Raw genomic sequence first — 24,148 nt, 5'->3', positions numbered from 1 at the left:
ATGAACACAAACAGATAATTTCAACAAATGTGATAGCTCCCTTAAACTGGGAGTGATAGCTCAAAGCATATGCAGGCCCAAAACACTCTTCTATATAAGAGGGTGAACCATTGAGAGAAATTGCTGAGGACAGTCTGTTTTCATCAAGTCTTATCACAGATAACTGGTCCCAGGACATGGACCAAATGGTATAAAGTAGAGTTCTTTCTATGGAAGAGAAATTGTCCAGCCATTGGACAAATATTACTAAGAACTTCTTTAATTCTTGGCCCTGAACTAGGAACCATGGATTCAGAGATCAATAAAACATTATCTAAACTTTCAAGGGGATCCAGGTGAGTAGTCAATAATGGCCAAATTGCATGAGAAGTGTTCTGACAAAAACATGACTAAAATATGGGGGAGGGGGAATAAGATTAAAAATAGGAAATGGCCTGCAGTCATTGCAATGATAATAAATGAATAATAAGAAGAACTTTACACTCTTAATTCAACAATTTAGAAGAAATGGACAAAGTTCTTAAAATCCGCAAACTAGTAAACTCAACCAAGATGAAATAGACAATCTGCACAGTCCTATAAACACTGAAAAATTGAATTTGTAATTAAATAACTCCCCACAAAGAAATGGTCATGCCAAGATAGTTTTACTGAAGAATTCTACTAACATTTAAAAGAGAATTAACACTAATTCACACAATCTATTCTGGAAAAATATAAGAAGAGGGAACACTTCCCAACTCATTTTATGAGACTAATATCATCCTCACACCAAAACCAGGCAAAGACAGCACAAAAGAAAACTATAGACCAATATCCCACATAAATTTAGATGCAAAAATCATCAACAAAATATTAGCAAGTCAAATCCGGCAATGTACAAAAAAATATACCATCACAAAGCAGGATTTATTCCAAGTGTGCAAAGTTTGTTCAACATTCCAAAATTAATCAGTGTACTCCACCATATCAACAAACTAAAAAGAAAAAGGAGATGATTATACCACTTGAGGCAGAAAAAGCATTGGCAACATCCAATACCCCTTCATGAATAAAACGCTCAGATTGCTTACACAATCCCTCTTCCATGATTTCTTTCTTTCTTTCTTTTTTTTTTTTTTTTTTTTTTTTTGAGACGGAGTCTCGTTCTGTTGCCCAGGCTGGAGTGCAGTGGCCGGATCTCAGCTCACTGCAAGCTCCGGCTCCCGGGTTTACGCCATTCTCCTGCCTCAGCCTCCCGAGTAGCTGGGACTACAGGCGTCCGCCACCTCGCCCGGCTGTTTTTTTGTGTGTGTGTTTTTTTAGTAGAGACGGGGTTTCACCGTGTTCTCCAGGATGGTCTCGATCTCCTGACCTCGTGATCCGCCCGTCTCGGCCTCCCAAAGTGCTGGGATTACAGGCTTGAGCCACCGCGCCCGGCCCTTCCATGATTTCTTAATGTGAGCAAACAACTGTTCTGGTAAACGCAATTTAATCCGCCAGCCTTGGCTCGCTCAGGTCACGGGGTTGGGCCGCCTTTGCGCTTTTCCTTTGGATCTGCCCCTCTTCTGGGTTTGTTCTCTCGAGCCAGGGGAAGGACTGAGTCCGCTCTCTTTGGCTCCTCTTGTCTTATCAGAAACCTCACACTCCTTCCCTTTCCAGAGAAGCTTCAGAGAATGCCTTGTTGGGTTTGCTGGAACCCGGCAGGGCTCCAGTATATGGGGATGCGCGCTGTTAGTCTGTGTTTCCTCTGCTGTGACGGCTCTTCCCGATCCTGTAGGAAAAGGCAATGCCCCTTTTGTCTTGTCCATGTGGGACTCCAAAGGGTCCAGACGCGACATAAAGGTGGCGAATCCTCTCAGAGTGGGCAGGGAAGGAGATGGAATATGGGAATGGGGCGGTAGAGGGGTGGCATTTCATGAGAGTTCCTGATTTAAGGCTATCATGAAGTAGGCCTCTTTGGGAGCTCGGCTCTCCAGTCGCTGGTGAGGGTAACATCCCATCAGTCTCTTGTGAGGTCCAGTCGCGTCCCCCGACTGCATTTAGAGCCCAAAGCAGAACAAAGCCGGCACTGCTCCCTGGCCTTCAGTGACGCAGCGGTGGAAGCACTCTGGGGAATACTCAGAGAGAGAGACAGAGGAGAGAGAGAGAGAGAGACGGAGAGAGAGAGAGAAGAGATTTTAACGTCTTCAAGCAAAAAGAGACTCTTTCTGCCTGTTGACTGTCTGCTGTCAGGTGAACGTGAAAATCCATCCAGACGCTTTCTGTGAAAACCGCCTTTACTTCTTTGTCCCTCTTAGGTTAAAATTCACACTCTATAACCCTATTGAACAGGAAAATTACCAAAAGGAAATATAATACGTTTCAGTTTTGTAAAGGGTAAAATGAAATGCCCTTCAAGAAGAATCAGAAGACCGACCAGGGAGAGAGAAGCGATCGTGAAATCTAAGTGAGCTGTCCCCGGGTCTTCCAGGGTTTTCTACTCGGCCTCATGAAGGCGTGGCTTGGCCTGAGTTGATGTGCCCATATTTTCAAATAGCCAAGTGCCCAGAGTCACAGCTTTTGCTATGGTACCTGCTAAAATTTGAAAGCGTCGTTAACTATTACTTAAATTGAGTCGGCAGACTAAGAGACAGCCCTTTGGGAGGAAGACGTCGAGGCCCTGAGGCCAAAGGGCCAGCGAGGAAAGAGCGCGCAGCTCACGCCCCTCGGCCTGCGGAAGGGAGGGCAAGGAAGGTCCCACGGTTCCTGGGAGGACGCGAAGAGCCAAGAGCCCCAACGGCCGGCGCCGGGGAAAAGGCCCCGAGGCGGGGTCGGCATCCATGGAAGGGCGGCGTCCACACTTCTGCGTGGCGCGGGGCGCCCGGGGCTCGGACGCTCAAAACCGCCGGCTCCTGCAGCTTCAGGGAGCCAGAGAGTGTCAGCTGGGAGGATCCCGCACACAGCGCTTAGTTCTGGAACTAGATACCCTGCGGGAGGATGCGCGAAGCCCAGGTATGGGTCCCCATGGTCTTCGTTTGGAGGGTAGGCGTGGAACGCTAAGCCTGGGCCTGTTGGGAGTCGTAGTCTTTATGGCTGGTGCTTATTGGACTTTTTTTCAGTCGAATTTGGAAATGCAGTTGAATTTCTTACTTTGGAAACTATAATAGAAATGGCTGATCTAAGATTTTCATGATTTATATTTTGTCTTATCTGGTGTATGTAGTTTCCGTAGTGTGGTTGTTGTCATGTTCACCTCACAGGTGAAAGGTTCCTGGTTCGAAACTGGGCGGAAATGTGGGGGTTTTGCCTCTAAATTTAGTGAGTTTAATCGAGGTTGGGAAACAAACAGAAAAGTAGTTGAAGCTGTGGATACATTTTAGACCTTATCAATCTAGACAGATTGTCGATCAGGCTTCAATTTCCACTGGTCTGCCAATAAGAGGGTGTCACAGCAGGCCTGCTTAATATTAGCTTTGGTTCCAGAAACTCCTTAAAGTTCTCTTCATTCTCTTCTATCTCCTGAATTTTCACAGGCTGACACTGAAAGTGGATATCTTAGCGCATTTCCTAAGGGTCCCGCTTGGCTTCCCTTTACTCTGATCCAGTTGCAGATCTGGCTGATTTGCGAGACAATAAAACAAAACATTTTTTAAAAAGGTTCTAAATCTGCATCTGGAACTCTTAGATTCGATATTCCGAAATCACACGAATTATGTATATACATTTGCATGCATACCCCTTCCCCAAATAATCCTCAGCAAACCGTTAAGTGTCCAAACTACTCTCCGGAGGCTTAGGTAATCAACAATTCAATAAATACAATTCGTAACGTGTGGTGTACAGATCCTGTATTGCCCACCCTTCTCTATTGCTTTGTCCCCGAGCGCCCTCAATTTTGCCTAAATGGGTTCCAGGCCATAGCCACCGACTCTTGCTTGGCCTTCTGGCCTCCAGGCAGTGCGCTTCAGCACCATTGCGCCAGGTGAGGCTGCTGAGAACAGCTAAGTGGCCAGCACTAGTGCAGCTGGAGGCCAAGGCCCAGAATCTTCAGGAATCTGCACTTCACCCAGGCGAAAAGCCCAAGGGCTCTCCCCACAGTTTCCCAACATCCCTCTACAGATTTTTTAAAAAGTAGACTTATTAACCTGTAGAGGTGGAGAGAATCAAAGAAATCACAAGATATCTCTGAGGGAAAAAGGAGAGTACCAGGAGTACATCACTTAAGAGTATTGAACCAGCAAGCCAAGGATAGGAGAATGGAATGGATAGGATGACTGCAGGGGATGGTACTGAGGTGAATATGAATCGCTACTTACTATTAATAGGTTGAGCCAAGCACACTAATGGGGGCATAACCAAAATACTTAACAGGGCACTCTTTTACCCACCATGTGTTTTACAGCATAGTTGCTGAAGGATGTAGCACCCTGCTGGTTCTAGAAGCTTTCAGAGCCAAGGAATCAGAGCATGAGAGCATAAAAATCCTGTCAATTGAAGCCTTGGGCTCTACACTGCTAAGCCTGGCCCAGAGACTGGATTGCAAATGCAGGTGCTAGTGTAATGGAATGGATGTTTGTGTCCCCTTCAAATTATATATCAAAGCCTTAAACCCCAAGGTGAAGGTATTTTGGAGGTAGGGCCTTTGGGAGGTAATCAGGATAAGATTATGACCATGGGATCTCCATGATGAGATCAGTATCATTATAAGAAACAGAAGAAGGACCAAAGTGTTCTCTCTCTCTCCACCATGAGAGGACAGAAGGAGAAGGTAGCAGTCTGCAAGCCAGGGAGAGAGCCCTCACCAGGGAACCGAATCAGCTGGCAGTTTGATCTTGGACTTCTCAACCTCTCACACTGTGAGAAAGAAATTTCTTATGTTTAAGCCAACCAGTCTGTGGTATTTTGTTATGGAAACCTGAGTTAAGATAGCTGGTTCACTGGGGAATCCACTGGGGTGAATCTGTGAGAAGTTTGTGACATGTCAAGTAGTTTACTGCTCCTGGATTTGAGTATTGGCAAGAGCTATTAGAATGATGAGCATAGAGGGAAGCAGGGTGACGGTATTAATCATTGTACTGAAAAAATAAAGGGACATTACATGGTTTTAGGCTGAAGTTATGTGCGGATTTAAGCTGTGGAAGGGTCACTCAGCATACAGTGTGGCAAGTGAATGGTGCATACTACAGTGGCTCTAGGGAGTCCAGTTGTTTTTTTTTTTTTTTTTTTTTTTTTTTTTGAGATAGAGTCTTGCTCTTTCGCCCAGGCTGGAGTGCAATGGTGTGATCTCGGCTCACTGCAACCTCTGCCTCCTGGGTTCAAGTGATTCTCCTGCCTCAGCCTTCCAAGTAGCTGGGACTACAGGTGGATGCCACCATGCCCAGCTAATTTTTTTTTTTTTTTGTAGTTTTAGTAGAGATGGGTTTTCACTGTGTTAGTCAGAATGGTCTCAACCTCCTAATTTCATGATCTGCCCACCTCAGCCTCCCAAATTGCTGGGATTACAGGCATGAGCCTCTGCTCCTGGCCAGGAGTCCAGTTTTTTTCTGCTTATGTTAATGGATGCAAGAGCTGATAGATGGAAAAGTGTGGTAATAAAGTGGCAGTAAGCTTGAGTATCCAATAAACTTAAACACTGTTTTTTGAATTGAACTGAAATTGTTGTGTTGTGAAAATGAGAGTTTATCCAAAGAAAGATCTGGCTTGGTAAATAGGATGGATGGTGGTCCTCACCAGTTAGATGAGGTCATGACCATGGTATCTCCATGATGAGATCAGTGTCATTATAGGAAATGGAAGAAAGACCAAAGTGCTCTCTCTCTCTCTCTCCACCATGTGAGGACAGAAGGAGAAGGTAGTAGTCTGCAAGCCTAAGTGTGCTAGGCAGGAGTAGAAACAGGTTTTAGTGATCGTTGAAACACCCAGGACACTACTCTTTGGGAGATGCTGTGCTTGGGTCTGATCACTGAGTTTTAAGATAGAGGGGGATCCATGATGCTGACAGGGAACTCACTGTTGTGTTGAGTTTTAGCATCTGTGACTCTGAGATGCATATGAGGCCTTTGTAGATTTAAAAGTTGAGAGCAGAAAATACAGGTTTGTATTTTAGAAGGAGATTTGGGAATAAATGTAGCTCTGGTTGACATAGACAATATGTGAAGGTTTGTTGGCCAGAGCTGGTGTGTGTCTTGGGTGTTGGGCAAAGAACAGAGAACAGCCAAAGCTCTGCGAGGTCAATGTGAAGGGTGATTTCCTTGTTGGGCTCAAGTTGATGACCCAGCCTGGACCTAGCTTGGCTTCTCAGCTAGAGAAGAAGCATGATTCCATGTCACACACAGCTCCTGTCTTTGAAAAAGTCATAACAACTCTCAGACCCAACATGTGGGGCAAACTCTGGATTTTTCTCTTCAGTTTAATCTCTCCAGGGAAAATTGAGGAAAGAAATCTCTCTACTATTTGAACTTCATCAGAAGACTAATATGTTAATACTTTGACCATCAATATTTCCTTAAAGTAGTCTACTCCTTACATAGATAATATGTCAAAGCATAGTAACTTAGGAAATTGGATTCTCCCTAACGATGAAATATTGACTGCAAGCATTATTAATCTTTTCATATCACATTTCCTTCAAATGCTTTATACATCTTCAGGCAGACGAATAATAGTATTATAATGATTACAAGACCAGTCATTACTCTTTTGCCAAAAAAACCAGCAACAAAAGACTAACTCAGTGGACCAACCTTTGTTTCTTCATTATCTCTACCTTGATTTTGTCCTTTTATTTCCTCTTTCTTCTAATTCTGCTTCTGCTTCTTATTTCCTCCCTGGATTAGAACTTTACTTACCTAAACTACCAGTTAGGTTACCTTCTCAGAACCACTAAGGCAGCAGTTTGAGGTTGACAATTGAAGATTTAGGATTAGAAAAAAGAAACATGAATGAATTTCTGGTATTTTATTACATGGGTTTGTAATGCAGGTAGAAAGACCTTTCTGAGAGTTAAGAGTTTGATCTGATAAATGAATTAGTTTGATAAATCTTTCTAGATACTCTTTTTGGGTATCCTCCAGGAAGTTGGTAGGGAGAGGCAATGGTAGTTCAATGGTAGAATTTTCGCCTCCCATGCGGGAGACCCGGGTTCAATTTCTGGCCAATGCAGTCAGGTTGCCTTTTTAACTTCCGTGCAAAATTATACTCCATAACCAAATAGTGCATTTAGGGGCTTGGCCACCACAAAGTAAACTGCCAACACTGGTCAAAGTAGCGGCAAAAGACATTCAGGAGACTAACCCAGGACCCGTGCAGTTGTTGGACTCAACAAACGGCTTAGCAAAGTGGCAAGCACGAAGTGTTTCTGGTGAGTCACTGCAGTTTTGATATTGGTACCTGTTACTTTCATCTATTCTCTGGACGGATCCCTGCAAACCCAAAGAACCATCAGGTTCCTGATTCGCGTGCTGGACCTTGGGCTTACCGCTGAGCCACTATGGAGAGGATCAAGAAATGAAACTCCAGGAAGGAGAGAAGCTGCGGGCGGGGCAGTCACCTCAAAGGTCCAAGAGGCCTCGGCGGCCCAAAGAAAGGGGAGGTGTGTGGGGAAGAATCTGCGTGGAGATGAGAGGAGCGGCGGAGACTGGTCCTTGAGCAGAGGTGGCCAGTGGACCCTCGGGGCTGTACCCCAGACACCGTGGACCGAATTTGCTAACATCGTCAGCCACCGCGGCCTCCGCGAGTTTTGTGGGCCCATCGGTGTTCGCGAGGGATTCCGTGTGTCTGGCAATGTGTGTCAACAGGTGTTGGCCTGAAATTTGGCCGCGCACGGTGGCTCACGCCTGTAATCCCAGCACTTTGTGAGGCCGAGGCGGATGGATCGCTTGAGGTCAAGAGTTCAAGACCATCCTGGCTAACATAGTGAAATCCCATCTCTACTAAAAATACAAAAATTAGCCGAATGTGGTGGCATGCACCTGCTATTCCAGCTACTTGGGAGGTTGAGGCAGGAGAATCGCTTGAACCCGGGAGGCGGAGGTTGCGGTGAGCCAAGATTGCGCTGCTGTGCTCCAGCCTGGACAACACATCGACTCCGGGAAAAAAAAAAAAAAAAAAAGGAGTGAAAGAAGGCAGAGGTGTAGATGGGACAACAAGACCTCCCAGGAGGCTTGTTGTAGAGGCAGTGGCCGGATCCTGAGAGATGAGACTTTTTAAAATTATGTAGCAGAGTGGGGAGAGAGTAACGGAGATGCACGTGAAAGAGAGAAAAGCACGAAAATCTGCAGACGTCCAAGAATAAAGCATAGAAAATAGTATGAGTGTTTTTACATAAAAAATATATATATATGTAAGAAGTACAATGGTTGTCAGCAGGCTTTGTGGTCGTGTAGTGGTTAATACTTCTAGTTGTGGTTGCTGCAACCTGGGTTCTAATGTGAGTCACAGCAGTGTTTTGTATCCTGCGATTGTGGCTAATAGACCTGTCATTTGCTTCGCCTTTAATCCTAGCAGCCTCCAGAGAGCAGAGTAAACCGCTGGCCCAGAAGGGCACCAGCTTCTGGAGTTTAGCCCACTGTGCATAAACTAGGGGGCGGCCTGGCCAAAAGGAAAACTTGGACATGCTCTTAGTTTCACAACTGAGCAGAAAAAAATCCCATAGGTGAAGATGCTGCCTCTCAAGGACCCTTTGTCTGTAGCTTCCACTGATGAAATAATGCGGTTATAGTCTTTCTGGAAGAGAAAACAGCTGTTATCAGTGGGATTTTAAAAAAACACAAAATGAGAACGAGCTTTTAGTGAGTTTACAATAAAATCTAAACCAGTTGTCATGGTCGACACCAGCTTGCCTCCATTCCCCATCTGCTGATTTTTATGAGAGCATAAAAATTCTCATAAAATGAGATTGTGCAGGGCACAATGGCTTTAGTGCACCTCTGCTGTTAAGACTATTATTACTATTATTAGTACTTTTGAGATGTAGTCTTGTTCTGTCACCCAGGCTGGAATGTCGTGGCTCAATCTCGGCTCACTGCAACCTCCATCTCCCGGGTTCAAGGAATAAGAACAGTAAGTAAACTACAATTCACATAAAGTGCACAAATCTTTAGTGCAATTTAATTTTGATAAATGTAATCACCACCCAGCTCAAGTTATAGAAAATTGCCATCATCTGAGAAAGGCCTGTTAGAGCCCCTTTCCAGGCAATTCTCACCCTGTGTCCTCTTAATCACTATTCTGATGTCTATTCCCATAGGTTACAATCGCCTGTTCTTAAAGTTCGCATGAGTGAGTGGACATATCTTTTGTATCTGGCCTTTTTTCTGCAGTTATGTTCATTATACTCATGAGATACATCCACGTAGTTCATGGATCACTTCTCAATTGTGGTGTTACTGAATTCTTGTGATGAATATTCTTGTAACAGTCTTTTTGTGCACTTGAGATTCATGGAAGTACTTCAGTTGCTGGGTCATGACCTGAGTATAAGTTTGACATTGGTATAAATTGCCAGTCTTCTAGAATGTTTTTTCACCAGCAGTGACAGTTGAAGTGGCACCAAATTCTTGTCGGCATTTGGTGTACTAACTTTTTAAAATGTAGCTATGCTCTCAGACCAAACTGGCCAACATGGCAAAACCCCGTTTCTACTAAAAATACAAAAATTAGCCGGGCATGGTGGCATGCACCTGTAGTCCCAGCTACTCAGGAGGGGGAGGTTGCAGAGAGCCAAGATCGCACCGTTGCACTCCAGCTTGGGTGACAGAGTGAGACCCTGTCTCAGAAAATTAAAAAAGTAACCATACACTGATGAGTGGTTAGTGATGTCTCCGTGTGGAATTAATTTGTACTTGCCTAATGAGCAATACTATGAAGCATATTTTCTTATGGCTTCCAACATATAAGAAATTATCCTTTTCAAAGGCCTATTTGGATATTTTGCCCGATTTTATTTGGCTTAGCTCTATATTACTGATTTATGAAAGTTCTCTTATATATTCAGGAATTGAGTCATTTTTCAAATAAATATATTGCAAATGACTTTTCCCAGTCAGTGACAGGACTGACAACTGAAAGCTGTCAAGTGAAAAATCACACAATTTATAAATTTAGAAAGAAAGGAGATTTTATTTTTTATAAAGGGTTACAGCCTGCAAGGCGGCCATTCTGACAGACTGGGAGCATACCCACCTGCTGAAACCTGAAAAGTAGGTTTCCAGGGAGGGGAGGGGAGAATAGGGATTTATGTTGATCTGGTTGGCCACATATACATATTCAACAGGGAATAGGAGGAGCTCTGAATATTCGTGAAGGGATCCTGCTGCATGCATGCTGAGTAAACATGCCTGTTACATGCAACCGATGTTCACTTTGGGGTGGAGACAGCATTTCAATACATTATAATAATTAGGCCTTATGCTTCAATAGGTGAAGCAGGGACACAATGGCAATCAGGTGCACAGCCTCTGTAAACTGTCCAGAACCAGTTCACAATCAGTGGTCTCTTATCAAGAGAAAGTTACTGAAATCAGTCTCTTGTCCAATCAAAACTGTCGTTATGGCTTGTGTAGGGAGGGCTCAGCCAGTTTATGGTAATGGGTGAGCTGCAGGTGCTTCAGCATTGATTATCTCAAGGCCAGTGCTTGTTTAGCTAGAGAAAAAAAGGAAGAAGAAAAAAACCTGTGGCAGTTAGAACATAGTTTATTCTTTAAGTTGAGGGGTGCACAACTTAACTTTGCCTCGCATGGTCTTAGGTCTTGTTTATAATATAGTATCTTACTATGGTAAGGAGTCTGTTCTGTCAGTCTTATGATCTTTATTTTAACAATAATGCTGGTCAGTTGTGTCTAACCCACAAAAGGGAAAGAGTATAAGGACAGGTGTCTGATCTTCCAAATACTGGTCAGGAACTCAGTATTTAAGACTTCTCTGGGGTCTCCTTGACCAAGAAGGGGTCTGTCCAGTTGGTTGGTGGCTTCGGATTTTAATTTCAGTTCTCAAAATATTTAATTTGATGAAATTTTGCCATATTTTTTCTTTATTTTTAAAGCCTGTTCTATTCTATAAGAAATCTTTCTACTCAGGATAGTGAATGCATTCTCATCTTTCTATGAGTTCCAGAGTTTTAGTTTTAATTTTTAAATCCATGACATCTAAAATTCTACTCCTAACCAAAACATTCTTGGGAGTTACCAAGGACAACTCCAAAAATCTTCCATAAATGGTCCTGAAAGAACTTACTGGAATCCTGGGCTGCAGGGCACAATGGCTTTAGTGCACCTCTGCTGTTAAGACTATTCAGAAATTGTCTTTGTGAACCCATCAGGCTGTTTAAAAATCAGCAATTTAGGGCTTGCATGCAACATGCAGTTATGCAGCAGCTGTAGTGGCCCATAAAGCTTCTCTTCAACTGAAAGAGGCCTGAAACTGCAGGAGGGGCGAGAGGAGCCTCGTTGAGCGAACGTAGCCCTTTGCCTGGCTGGCCCTGGTCAACAGGCTCGGAAGAGGCCGATTTGGAGGACAGAACGAAAGAAAAGACCTAAAGGTTTCGAATCTCATGATGTCAAGATGTTAAAGCCTAAATCCTAAGATCCGACTGTGAGGGGGAGCGAGCGTGTCTCGAGCTGGATCGATCCTTGAGCCTTCACCTGGAGAGTCCTCTGCACAAGTTCAGAGAGCAGGACAGCTGCGCACCAGTGGTTCTCAACGGGGCAGCTTCGCCCTCACACACCTCTCCCATCCCCGCTGAGATGCTAGGCCACGACTTGGGGGAAAGCGGGAGGGAGAATGTTAACCCCCTGGCATGTATCTAGTCAGCGGAGGCGACGGATGTTGCTAAACACCTTACAATCCACCGCGGGAGGGCCCCTCCCCCACCCCATCCCCACCCCGAAGTAGCCATTCCGCGGAGGTGGAGAAACTTGCGTGTAGATCAATGCCCACACACTTGGCCGATGGTAAATCACGAGTTGGTGACCAATTGGATCTTGGATCTGAGGAAAAAACTCCAGCGTCAGAGGGAACTCTGGAAGTTTTGCCCGGAGCAAACGGAAGGGTGGCGTTGCCATCTCCTAAGACGGGAAAATGGCAGGTGTCACAGGTTGCAGGGGAAGGTGGGAGACCAGTTGAGGGCCCCGGAGCCTTCCTGGAAAGAGTTTCCCATGCAGCCGTTTCGGTTTCCGCATCCGAGTCCTTTATGATCTTGGGGGTGCCGGGGTCTGGGTCCTTTATGATGCAGAGGGTATCCCCGTCTCACCCCGGGCCCCTCCCCGCTCCCGGCTCCTCCTGGCAACCCGGTGCGCGGCTCCGGCCCTGGCGACCCGCGACGGTCTCTCCACTTGCTGCTTCCTCGCAAAGGCGCATCTCTATGCCAGTGGTGAGCTGCGGCGGGGTCGCTGCAACTCGCTCCAGGACTCGGGACTCTGGCCTTGGTGTCCCTCGCGGAGCCCTCGGTGTGTCGCCTGCAGGCTCTTTTTTTTAAGAAAGCAGGGAAGCAACGGCCATGTGAGACGACTCCAGGAGCAAAGAGCGACCCTCACAAAGCCGAAGTCCTGCCAGAGTACAGGGAAACTGTCGCTTCAGACCGAAGAAAGGAGAGAAAGCACCTTTGCGTATCTCCCTGGTGGTCTAGTGGCTAGGATTCGGCGCTTTCACCGCTGCGGCCCGGGTTCGATTCCCGGTCAGGGAATTGTTTTGCACTGGCCGCCTTCCCGCGGGAATCTTCCTTTATTACACTGTCAGTCGGCCTGCTCCAAGGGCCAGATGCAGAACAGCCTCCGCAGCAAGGGGCACACCCGGGCGAAGTAGGGCAAGTCATGGTGGACCACCTTTCACGACACACTGCTCCTATTTATGTCCGTGTCCGTCATCCGCAGAGGCGGCTTTAGAGAGCGACTGAGCGTCTCACTCAGGTGTACACAACAGTGCAGAGATGCCAGCCACCCAATAAGCCCACCCTCTTTGCCGCCGCCGCCACGAGGCGCCTATCTGGCCAGGATGCGAATTAAGAGAGAGGCCACACCAAGTCGTGGCGTTTGTGCGTGCCCTGGACACGAGTACCGGCCAGTCAGCGGAGCCTCCTCACCCCCGTTCGCAGCTAACGTTCGCAGCTTAGGCCTTTGGACGAGGCGACTGGAGGCGATGCCCGCGAGGTTGCGAGGAGGGTGAGCAGCTGGTGAGGTCCTCGTCGGCGGTCCCATTTGCTGATTGAGCGGTAGAGGGAGGCGATGTTCGCTGAGCCAACAAAGACAGCAGGTGGAGTAGGCACAAATGGAAAACTGTTGCCGGTGCCCCAACAGAAGGCAGGTGTGAAAACCAGCACTAGGACGTCGAAGTGATGGTCTCACAGTTAAATCCCACAAAGCCTACACTCCACCAACCACTTGCGCACGCTCCCCATTTTCCATTCAGTACTCCCAAGAGGGGTTCGGACGAACGCCGCGTCCACTGTGAGCTCAGGAGAGAGCGGGAGCCAGGGAGGTGAAGTGCACAGACTGGGGCAGAGGCGGCGGGCAGAACCGCGGGGGTGAGAGTGCGCGGTGGCTGCGGGGCGGCAGCCGCTGCTGAAAGTCGGCCTGGGTTGTGGTGTGGGGTGACTGTCGGTGGAATGTTTGGCTGAGAGTGGTTTGGAAGAATGGCGAGGGGCGGCAGTGGGTAGGGTGGTGACCCTGAGCGTCCGGCCAGGGTGAGGAGGCTGTGCTGTCCCTGCAGGGCCTGCGCTCATTCCCACTTACCTGGCAGAGTAGAGACCGTGGTCACGAAGGGAGTTCTCCCAGAGTGAAGCTTCTTCATCGCACTCTAGAGTTGCTGATTCCTGTAATTTCCTCAATGTGAGAAACGGTGTTTGTGCTAGAAGAGGGCTGCCCTCTTTACCTAACGTAACGGGGTTCAAGACTGACATCGCCTCACGCCCACCCGAAAATGTTTACGTGGCTTCCTTGTCTCTTTTTTTCTGTCCTAAAGTCGCCCCATCCTCACACCCCCTCATTTTTTTCTTCCACGCTCGAGAGTATCTCTCCCTCTAATTAAAAGTTCCACCAAATATTTGAAATATCTCAACCAGAAAGACTGTAATAAATACATTATTTCATTCGTGGAAGCTACAGACCAGCTAGGTTGAGAGTTGCTTGATATTTTCTGCTAAACGGTGAGGCATAGAGCACTTCGACGGTTTCTCTTTGGGCCTTTGTTTATGTACTATTGGATTTCCTTCTTTTCCCCTGACCATATGGCACTGTGGGTCCAGCGGTAAACCCTGCTTTCTGGCTTTCTGGCTGCAAATAAAGGCGGCAGCTGGTGCAGGAATTAAAGCAAACCAAAAGACACATGGGTTCGCCCCAGTGGGTCCAAGATAGAGTCTGACTGTACCAGGATTCGGATTAGAACAGAGGTTGCTGCAGGCACAACGCAGAGTACTAACCAGTATAGAATCCCAAAGCACCCCACACCTACTGCCTGTCGTTTTGCTTCCCCACCCCTCTTTATTTATTTATATATGTTTTTTGAGAGACAGAATTTCACTTTGTCGCCCAGGCTGGAGTGCAGGGGCGCGATCTCAGCTCACTGCTAGCTCCGCCTCTCAGGTTCAAGCGATTCTCCTGCCTCAGCCTCCCGAGTAGCTGGGACTACAAGCGTGCGCCACCAGGGCCAGATAATTTTTGTATTTTTAGTAGAAAGGGGCTTCCACCATGTTGGCCCATCTTGTCTCGAACTCCTAACTTCAAGTGAGTGATCCACCCACCTCGGCCTCCCAAACGGCTGGGATTACAGGCATGAGCCACCGCGCCCGGTCCCCCGATTTTTTTTTTTTTAATGTAAAAACATGTATGCGATTTTTACCTCTTTCTTCTTGGGCAGCTACAGGTTCTTGTGATTTTCTCTCACGTCTTCTCCTCTCCATTCTGATACATGTCCCATCTTCTCTTCATCCAGTCGGTGCCCTCTGCACGGGCATCCTGGGCTGTCCCATTGTCTCGTCCTGGTCTCCCCTGCTTCTCCCTCCTCCTTTTCACCTTTTCCCTTTTGACTCCCTTGCCTCTTTCCCCCTCCCGCCCCACCGACCCGATCTACTGAAGCCGAGTTGAGCGAGGGGAGAGCAAGGGGAGAAGATGATTGCCTGAAGGCGGCGCAAGAAAACAGAGCCGTCGGGGCGTTTGGCTTCCCTTAGGCCCTACTAGGCTCAGGCTGGGGTCGCAGATCCAGGCATTTCCAGAGGCACTGGCTTCTGAAGCAGGCGAGGGTCAAGGCAGGTTGAAGGCCATTCGGCTGCCCTTCTGGCTTCAGAGTCATGCAATATACACATTTCTAACGCGCAACAACACGATTAGTCAACCCACCCTCTCCGGTTTTCCAAAGCTTTGTAGTCTGCACACTTGTCCTGCAGAAAGCGAATGGCAATCCCTAGAGTTAGTGATGGCTCAATCTACGTTGAGATGAAAGTGAACGCTTAATCTATTTCGTTGAACGTAAAGAACTGAAGTTGTCTCTGTGGCGCAATCGGTTAGCCTTTCCGGCTATTAACCGGAACGTTGGTGGTTCGAGTCCATCCAGGGACGTCCTTTTAAATGTTGGTATTTGTGGCCAGGCACAGTGGCTAACGCCTATTAATCCCAACGCTTTGATAGGCCGACGTAAGGAAACCTCACTTGAGCTCAGAAATTCAACACCACATGAACTTCTGTGAGAATCCCATCTCATTAAAAAAAAAAAAATTACAGTTGTTTCTCCTCAGGCCTAACACTGTATTTAAAAGTGAGAGACTGTTGCCTTGTGTCTTGTGCATCCCATGAGAACACAAAGCAAAAGGTGCCTCTCCAAGCCTCCTAAAAAATAAGATCCCTCCAGAAAAAAACTAGGTTGTATGTATGGGAACCTGAAAGTGTATGAAGAAAGAAACTTCAAAAATTCTGCCTTGCTTTCCACATTCTGCCTTCAAGTGGTATCATACCTCTTCACATTACTCCTCTCCCTGCCTTTATGCTATTGTCATGCATTTTACTTTACACATGTTATAAACCTTACAGTCCATCTTTATTACTTTCGTTTAAACAGTCAGATGTGTTTTTGTTTGGTTTTGGGTTTTTTGTTGTTGTTGTTGTTATTTTTAAGATGAGTCTCGCTCTATTAGCCAGGCTGGAGTGCAGTGGCACAATCTTGACTCACTGCAACCTCTGCTTCATGGGTTCAAGCGATTCTCCTGCCTCAGCCTCCTGAGTAGCAGGGATAACAGGCATAGGCCACCACACCAGACTAATATTTGTATTTTTAGTAGGGTGGGGGGTTCACTATATTGGCCAGGCTGGTCTTGAACTCCTGACTTCAAATGATCTGCCTGCCTCAGCCTCCCAAAGTGCTGGAATTATAGGCGTGAGCCGCCACACCCGGCTAATCAGATGTTAAAATTATATATTTGCCTATGTAGATGTCGTTTCTAGTGTCTTTTTTTTTTTCATCCAGATTTTCAGCCAGTGTCAGTTTCCTTCTGCCTGGAGGACTCCTTTAACTTTTTTTTTTTTTTTTTTTTTTTGAGATGGAGTCTCGCTTTTGTTGCCCAGGCTGGAGTGCAATGGCACAATCTCAGCTCACTGCAACATCTGCCACCCAGGTTCAAGCAATTCTCCTGCCTCAGCCTCCCGTATAGCTGGGATTACAGGCATGCACCACCATCCCCGGCTAATTTTTGTATTTTTACTGGAGACGGGATTTCACCATGTTGACCAGGTTGGTCTCAAACTCCTGATCTCAGGTGATCTGCCTGCCTCGGCCTCCCAAAGTGCTGGGATTACAGGCATAAACCACTGCGCCTGGCTGTCCTCTTTCTTAATTCTAACATCATGTTAGGTCTGGTTCAATTCTGATTAACTGATTATTTCCCTTCTTTATGGGTCATCGTTTCCTGGCTCTTTGCATACGTGATATTCTTTAATTGGATGCTGGACATTGTGAAGTTTACCTGCTTGCATACTAGCTATTTTTAAATTCCTTTTTTTTTTTTCCTTATCAGCTGGAAAGTTATATTTTATAATTCCTATAAATCATCTTGAATTTTGTTCTGGGGTGCACTTAAGTAACCTGTAAACAGTTGGATCCTTTTGGATCTTGCTTTTATGAACTTTTACGTGGTTCAGGAGTAGTGCTCAGTCCAGGGCTGATTATATCTCGTTACAAAAGCATTATGAATTATGAATCATTCCAGTCTGACTGGTGTGAACAGATACTGTTTTCTACACTGTGTGATTACCAGACGCCATTCCATGATTTTCTTGGATGTTTCTTTCCCTGGTACTAGTCAGCTACTCTTTTCACAATCATGCACTGACTAGTGCTCTGCTGAATACTGGTGGCAGAACCTGTACATATGCCCAGATTCTCTCTCTGCTTAGTTATCTTCTCACTGGATCTTTGTCCTATGAACACTGTCTTGCTCTCCCCAGACACTTAGCTTCACTTCCTCAATTCAGGGAGTCTGCCACCGATCCTTTCCTTTGTGCCTAGCCTGGAAACAATTCTGCACCAGGCTGGCTTTCCCTTCCATCCCACATGGAACTGGGGGTTCAGTGTAACTGAAAACAGTTGGGCCATTACATTCAGTTTGAACCAGTTGATTTGCATGTCTGTAAAAGAGTCTGGAATGAACCCTAGGCCTAATGTGAATGGTGAACAAAATCAGATCCAGAAGTATTGAATGTATCATAAGCTAAGGATCATTTTTTAAACTAGCAGCATTAGTGATTCAGGTGGAATGTTTTTCTCTTCCCTAGGTTCAGTTTCTGGCCAAAGTATGTAGGGTTTTTTTTGTTTTGTTTTCTCACTGTCAACATGACCTCATTTGTTGCATCTGTTGGAGTCTTTATTACTGAGGTGAGTCTGGTCTACATAGAGATTCAGCAGCCAGGTGCAGGGCGACTGTGAGCTGAGGAAATGTGCGAAAGAAAAATCCCATTGGCTCCCCCGCCTTTTTTTTTTTTTGGAGAGTCTCACTCTATTGCTCAGGCTGGAGTGCAGTGGTATGATCTCTGCTCACTGTAACGTCGGCTCACTGTGACCCCTGCCTCCCAGGTTCAAGCAATTCTCCTGCCTCAGCCTCCCCAGTAGCTGGGGTTACAGGCACCCGCCACCACGCCCAGCTATTTTTTGTACTTTTAGTAGAGACAGGGTTTCACCATGTTGGCCAGGCTGGTCTCGAACTCCTGACCTCAGGCTATCCACCCACCCGTCTCCCAAAGTGCTGGGATTACAGGCGTGAGCCACCGCACCCGGCCCCATTGGCGTTTTTGGAATAAAAGATGGTAATACATTGTCTCCTCACCAACGTGTCTGCCTTGAGGGCAGGGTTGTGATACTGGAGGAATTAGTGCTTGGCCTGAAGGGCAGCAACAACCCCTCCAACCCACCCCACTCACCTTCCAGAGTGGGAGATAAGTTCTGGTGTGTATCTATGGGTTTATAACCTTTAGAACTAGTAACCTTTTCACATTCATCTATACTGGTGGATCCACGAAGTCCTGGCAAAAAATCATAAAGTCAAGGTTGATCCATGACATTTGTGCTGGGCCTTGGGCGGAAACTGAACCTCCAGGAAGATGTGTATATCTGGAGCGGGCTGGCAGAAAGCTGTGAGGAGAGTCCTTGGATCTTTGACCTGGGTAAAGGGCAGATCCCTGAGGATTCAGACACCTTGGCCTGCAGTTACACCAGTGCTGGCCACTCAGTGGTTCCAAGCAGCAGTCTGGCACCCAAGTGCCTAAGCGCTTCCTCCAGAGAATAGAAGGTAAAGCAAGCCCTGGGTGCAGTGACCCCAGACCTGTCAAGGAGAATAGAAGGCAAAGCAGGAGACAAGAGTGGGAAAGTGGGTGAGAGCCTTCCAGGACCTGTACACCACACATTGGGAATTACGTCTATTAAAACTGTTGGTTCCTGAAGCCTCTGGAGTTTTCTGAGAAAGATTATTTAGGGGTAGGGAAATGTATGCATTGTTAATGTAAAAATATTTGAGACAGAGTCTCGCTGTGTTGTCCAGGCTGGAGTGCATTGGCGTGATCTCGGGTCATTGCAACCTCTCCCTCCTGGATTCAAGCGATTCTCCCGCCTCACCTTCTGGAGTAGCTGGGATTACAGGCACATGCCATCATGTCTGACTAATTTTTGTATTTTTAGTAAAGACGGTGTTTCACTATGTTGTCAGGCTGGTCTCAAACTCTTGACCTCAGATGATCCGCCCACCTCCATCTCCCAAAATGCTGGGATTACAGTTGTGAACTGCAGAGCCCTAAAAATATTACTTTTGCGGGGCACAGTGGCTCACTCTTGTAATCCCAGTGCTTTGTGAGGCTGAAGTGGATGGATCATCTGAGGTCAGGAGTTCGAGAACAGCATGATCAATATGGTGAAACCCCCAGCTCTACTAAAAATACAAAAATTAGCTGAGTGTGTTGGTACACACCTGTAATCCCAGCTCCTCAGGAGGCTGAGGCAGGAGAATCACTTGAACCTGGGAGGTAGAGTTTGCAGTGAGCCAAGATCAGTGAGCCGAGATGGTGCCACTGCACTTCAGCCTGAGCAACAGAGCGAGATTCTCTCTCTCTCTCTCTCTCTCTCTCTATATATATATATATATATACACACACACTCCTAATTTGTGTGAATATGGAATATTGACTCCATATCCTTGGCTTGAGATCCAGATGCAGCTTCAGGTTGGTTTTCTCAGACAAATCAACCTGTTCCACATCTGTGCTCCGAGACGGAGGGCAGCCAAGCAGGACCCCCAGGAAATAACTCCTGAGCTTTCAGAGATGTAATCACATTGTCAGCCCATGGAGAAATTCCGGCATTGGAAGAGAATGAAGAGAACTTTGTGAGATTTCCTGATCTAAAACAACATTGGTGTGTTGCCCTCAACCTCCCTTGCTGAAATGACTGCCCAGTGGTGACAAATGTGCCCTTCCCTCCTTACCACTCTGACTAGCAGGACAAGGAATGAGGTTCGCTGTGAGCAGGTTTGTTGATTAGCAATGGCATTCCTTTCATGTTTCTTTAGAATCACCTACGTATTTCCAACCTTCAGGAAAGCAAGGGTGTTGTCGCCCAATTTCAAACCGGGGACCTTTCACATGTGAAGGGAACATGTCATCACTCCACTACACAAGCCCCTCCCAGCTCCTGGCACAAGACACATTCCTGAAAATGTTAGCGTCTACTGTTTTTAACAACTAGAGTTTCCAATATAAGAAATTCGACTGCTTTTGAAAATTTGAGTGAAAAAGACGCCAGGAAACACAGTCCCTCAGGCAGACAGGCTGAACCCTCATTTATGGTTCCACGCCTAGCCCCGAAGCCAAGACCCTAGGGACCCCCAATCTGGCTTTGGGATCTCACATCTCACGCAGGGTTTCCAGTAACTAAGTGCCCATGTGTGGAATTCTCCCGCCTGATTCTCTCTGGCTCCCAGAAGCTGCAGGAGCTGGTGGGTTTTGAGCGTCATGTCAGAGCCCTGACAGAAAAGATATATCCAAAAAAAAAAAAAAGAAAGAAAGAAAAAAGAAAGAAAAAGGAAAAAAGTAGCAGGAAATCCATCTATCCCTACTTTTCTTTTCCTAAAGACAACAGAAAACTTTGGTCCCACACATTCTGCTACAAATCTTGGTGGTCCTTTTGGTCCCGGATTCCTTAACCTACATATTGAAATATCTTTTCCAAAAGAAAAAAAAAAAAGAAAAAAAGAAATAGCTTTGCCTTTACTTGGAGTTGTTTTGTTTTTCTTTGGTTTGAGGTGGAGCCACTTTGTGGTTCTCCTCCTGATGCACATGTATGTCCTTCACATACTAGTTTGTCTTAGCCCCCACATTTGTTCTTGAAACACCATACTAATTTGCTCTCTTCAAGGAAGCTACTAGCATTGCCTACTAGCTGAAATATCTCAAGTAATTCCAAGAAAACGGCTTGAGTTTATATTAATAGAAGGCTAGATTCCTAGAATGACCAGAAAACCCGTGGAAAACTCTCCAGTGACTCCCTTTGCCATAGAAGATAATGCCAAGAGTCCTTCATTGCCATGGATTTATCATCTAGTTTCTGCCTACCTCTTCATTATTATCATTTCTAATTTTGTTATTCTTGATTCTCTATATGCCTTCTTATACTCTGTGAAGCTAACCAACAGTTTGCTTGTTTCAAAACAAATAAATGTGATGAGCAATATAAATGTGGTTTTTGCCCTCATAAACCTTATTATCTGGTTCAAGATAGTCCCAGTAAACAGAAAAATGAGGGAACATACTTTACCAGTTTAAGTTTATTCTCTGAAGAAAAAGTGCATGCAGGGGATAGAGGAGAGAATGCTAAGATAAACCTAATTTAGATTGAACCGCATAGGGTTGGTTTCCCAGAGAAACTGACAGTTAACCTGTATGTAACCTGAAGGGTAAGTAAAAGTCGTCAGGTAAAGGGAATATCCTTTTAGACAGAAGAATCGATATGTACAAATCCCCTGAAGCAAGAACTGGATGAGTTGGAGACAAGCAAAGAAGGCTTGTATAAATGCTGTTTTAAAAATGCTTTTTAATTGGCAAATAAAATTATATATATTTATGGTGTACAACATGATATTTTGATATACATATGTATTGTAGAATGGCTAAATAAAGTTAATTAACATATATCTTTACCTCATGTACTTGTTTGTGGTGAGAACACTTATGATCTACTGTTAGCAATTTTTAAGTATATAATACATTATTATTAACTATAGTCACCATGATATGCAGTAGAGCTTTTAAAATCATTTCTCCTATCTAACTGAAATTTTGTACCCTGTAACAAACATCTTCAAAACTCTCCCCTCAACCACTCACCCGATTTCAGTCTCTGGTAACCAACATTCTACTCTCTGCTTTTATGAGTTTGACGTTTTTAGATTCCACATATGTGTGAGATCATATGGTGTTTGTTTTTCTGTGCCTGGTTTATTTCACTTAGCATAATATCATCCAGGTTCATCCACGTCATTGCAAACAGGACTTCTTTCTTTATATGGCTGAATAATATTTTATTGTGTATATACACCCCATTTTCTCATATTAGGTTGATGCAAAAGTAATTGTGTTTTCTTTTTGTCATTACTTTCAATGGCAAAAACTGCAATAACTTTTGCACCAACCTAATACATTTGTCCATGAATAGACACTTAGGTTGATTCCAAACTTTGACTATTGTGAATAATACTACATAAACATGGGAGTGCAAATGTCTCTTTGACATTCTGATTTTATATCGATATGCATCAAGTAGTGGAATTACAAGATCATATGGTAGTTCTGTTTTCAGTTTTTTGAGGAACCCCCTTACTGACTTCCACAATGGCTGTCAACTAATTTACAACTGTCAACAGTGTGTAGGGGTTCCCTTTTCTCCAAATCCTCCCTAACACTTTACATCTTTTGTCTTTTTGATAATAGCCATTCCAACAGGTGTGAGGTGGTATCTCATTGTGGTTTTAATATGCATTTTCTGATGAATAGTGGAGTTGAGCATTTTTTCATATACCTGCTGTCCATTTATATGTCTTGGGAAATGTCTATTCAGATTCTTTGCCCATTTCTAATTGGGTTATTTGTTATTTGACTATTGAGTTTTTAAAGTTCTTTAAATATTGTGAATGTTAACCCATTGTCAGATATATGGTTTGCAAATATTTTCTCTCATTACATAGGCTATCTCTTTATTCTTTTGATGGTTACTTTTTCTGTGCAGAAGGTTTTTGGTTTGATGTAATTCCATTTGTCTATTTTGGCGTTGGTTACCTGAGTTTTTGGGGTATAAATGCTTTTTCTGCTTTCTCTCTGGAATGAATTTGAATTTACTGACAGCATGGGTTTATGTATCAGACACAGCTTTGTTGACCCAGTTCCTTGTATAGTGCCTGGCATAACAGAAATATCTGTTTTATGAATGGCCATGACTGTCCTGCAATTTTACGCCCCCCAATCTTGCTCTGCCACCTTCATATTAACTCCATCCATCCCAGCAAACAAGCCAAGTACATGGAAGTCATCTTCACCACTTCGTTTTTTAACCCTCATACCACCCATTGTGTCCTATAGATTCCACTGGCGAAAAGTTCTTCAATCACATTCCTTTTCTATTTTTACAGGATCATCCAGTCTTCTCTGGATTACTGCAAAAACTTCAAGTCCTGTGGTCCCTAACCCATTCTTCACACTGCTGCCAGGGAAGTCTTAGGGTTGTCGTGATGGTTAAATTAGAAAATATGAGTTAAACACTTACAAAAGTTGTCTGGCATATGCTGAGCACTATTTTAGTGTTGATTTTTATTATCATTGTCATCATCTTTCTAAAATAAAAATCTGATTAAATTATGTCCCAGATTATAAAACTCTCAGTAGTTCCTAACAGATTTGAAGGTACATTTTAACTCTTTGTTAAAAATTCTACCAAAGTACTTGTTGTTCTAATACAATATATTGTTTCATGCCTCTTTACCTTTACATGTATTTTCCCAAAATTTATGATTTCTTATCATTTGTCTACCCACTACTCAGATTTCAAAACTTCATTCAAACATAACCACCTCTAAGAAGTTATTGACCTCCATAATCCAATTTGTATTTATTTTCTGTATTTTTTTATAGTGACATATGCATATCTCTCATAATCCCACATCAAAACGTGCAGCAGTCACTGCTTTCTATGTTTCCTCCTCTGGGGGTTAATTTTTTTCTTCCTTTCTTTTTTATTTTCTTTCTTTTGAGATGGACTCTCACTGTGTCACCCAGGCTGGGGTGCAATGGTGTAATCTCAGCTCACTGCAACCTCCGCCTCCCAGGTTCAAGTGGTTCTCCACCTCAGCCTCCTGAGTAGCTGGGATTACAGTCGCCCACCACCACACCTGGCTAATTTTTGTATTTTTAGTAGAGATGGGGTTTCACTATGTTGGCCTGGCTGGTCTCGAACTCCTGACCTCAGGTGATCCGCCCCTGCTCGGCCTCTCAAAGTGCTGGGATTAGAGGCGTGAGCTACTGCGCCTCGCTGGGGGATTAATTTCTTAAGGTAAAAATTACCAATTATTTGAGCTCAGATCGCCTAAATGTAACACAGTTCATGACTGAAACTGAACTTCGTAATACATAAATACATCAGTGCTGTCTCTGGACACTATAAGTGAGTTCTCCCACACTGT

General features: G+C 45.0%; 1 protein-coding gene, 2 non-coding genes and 2 pseudogenes across 4 annotated transcripts in view; all 5 read left to right on the top strand.

Moving 5' to 3' along the window:
- Nucleotides 1-23,736, top strand: part of LOC103888446 — a 44,231-nt gene extending 20,495 nt beyond the window's left edge. Inside the window, exon 4 of the mRNA XM_031656292.1 lies at nucleotides 23,102-23,736. Coding sequence (XP_031512152.1) covers nucleotides 23,102-23,190 — 89 coding nt within the window. The 3' untranslated portion in view covers nucleotides 23,191-23,736. The remainder of the gene's footprint in view (nucleotides 1-23,101) is intronic.
- On the top strand, nucleotides 9,690-14,010 carry LOC103888439 (annotated as a pseudogene). Its single transcript, XR_002515906.2, has one exon. The product of XR_002515906.2 is annotated as an uncharacterized LOC103888439 (transcript).
- On the top strand, nucleotides 12,569-12,640 carry TRNAE-UUC. The gene has a single exon. It is a non-coding gene; the product is annotated as a tRNA-Glu (tRNA).
- LOC116271856 lies at nucleotides 13,678-13,821 on the top strand (annotated as a pseudogene).
- On the top strand, nucleotides 15,433-15,506 carry TRNAN-AUU. Its single transcript has one exon. It is a non-coding gene; the product is annotated as a tRNA-Asn (tRNA).
- Nucleotides 23,737-24,148: the final 412 nt, after the last annotated feature.

The sequence above is a fragment of the Papio anubis genome, chromosome 1 (assembly GCF_008728515.1).
Source record: "Papio anubis isolate 15944 chromosome 1, Panubis1.0, whole genome shotgun sequence".
NCBI lineage: Eukaryota > Metazoa > Chordata > Mammalia > Primates > Cercopithecidae > Papio > Papio anubis.
This window is presented reverse-complemented; position numbering and strand designations above follow the sequence as displayed.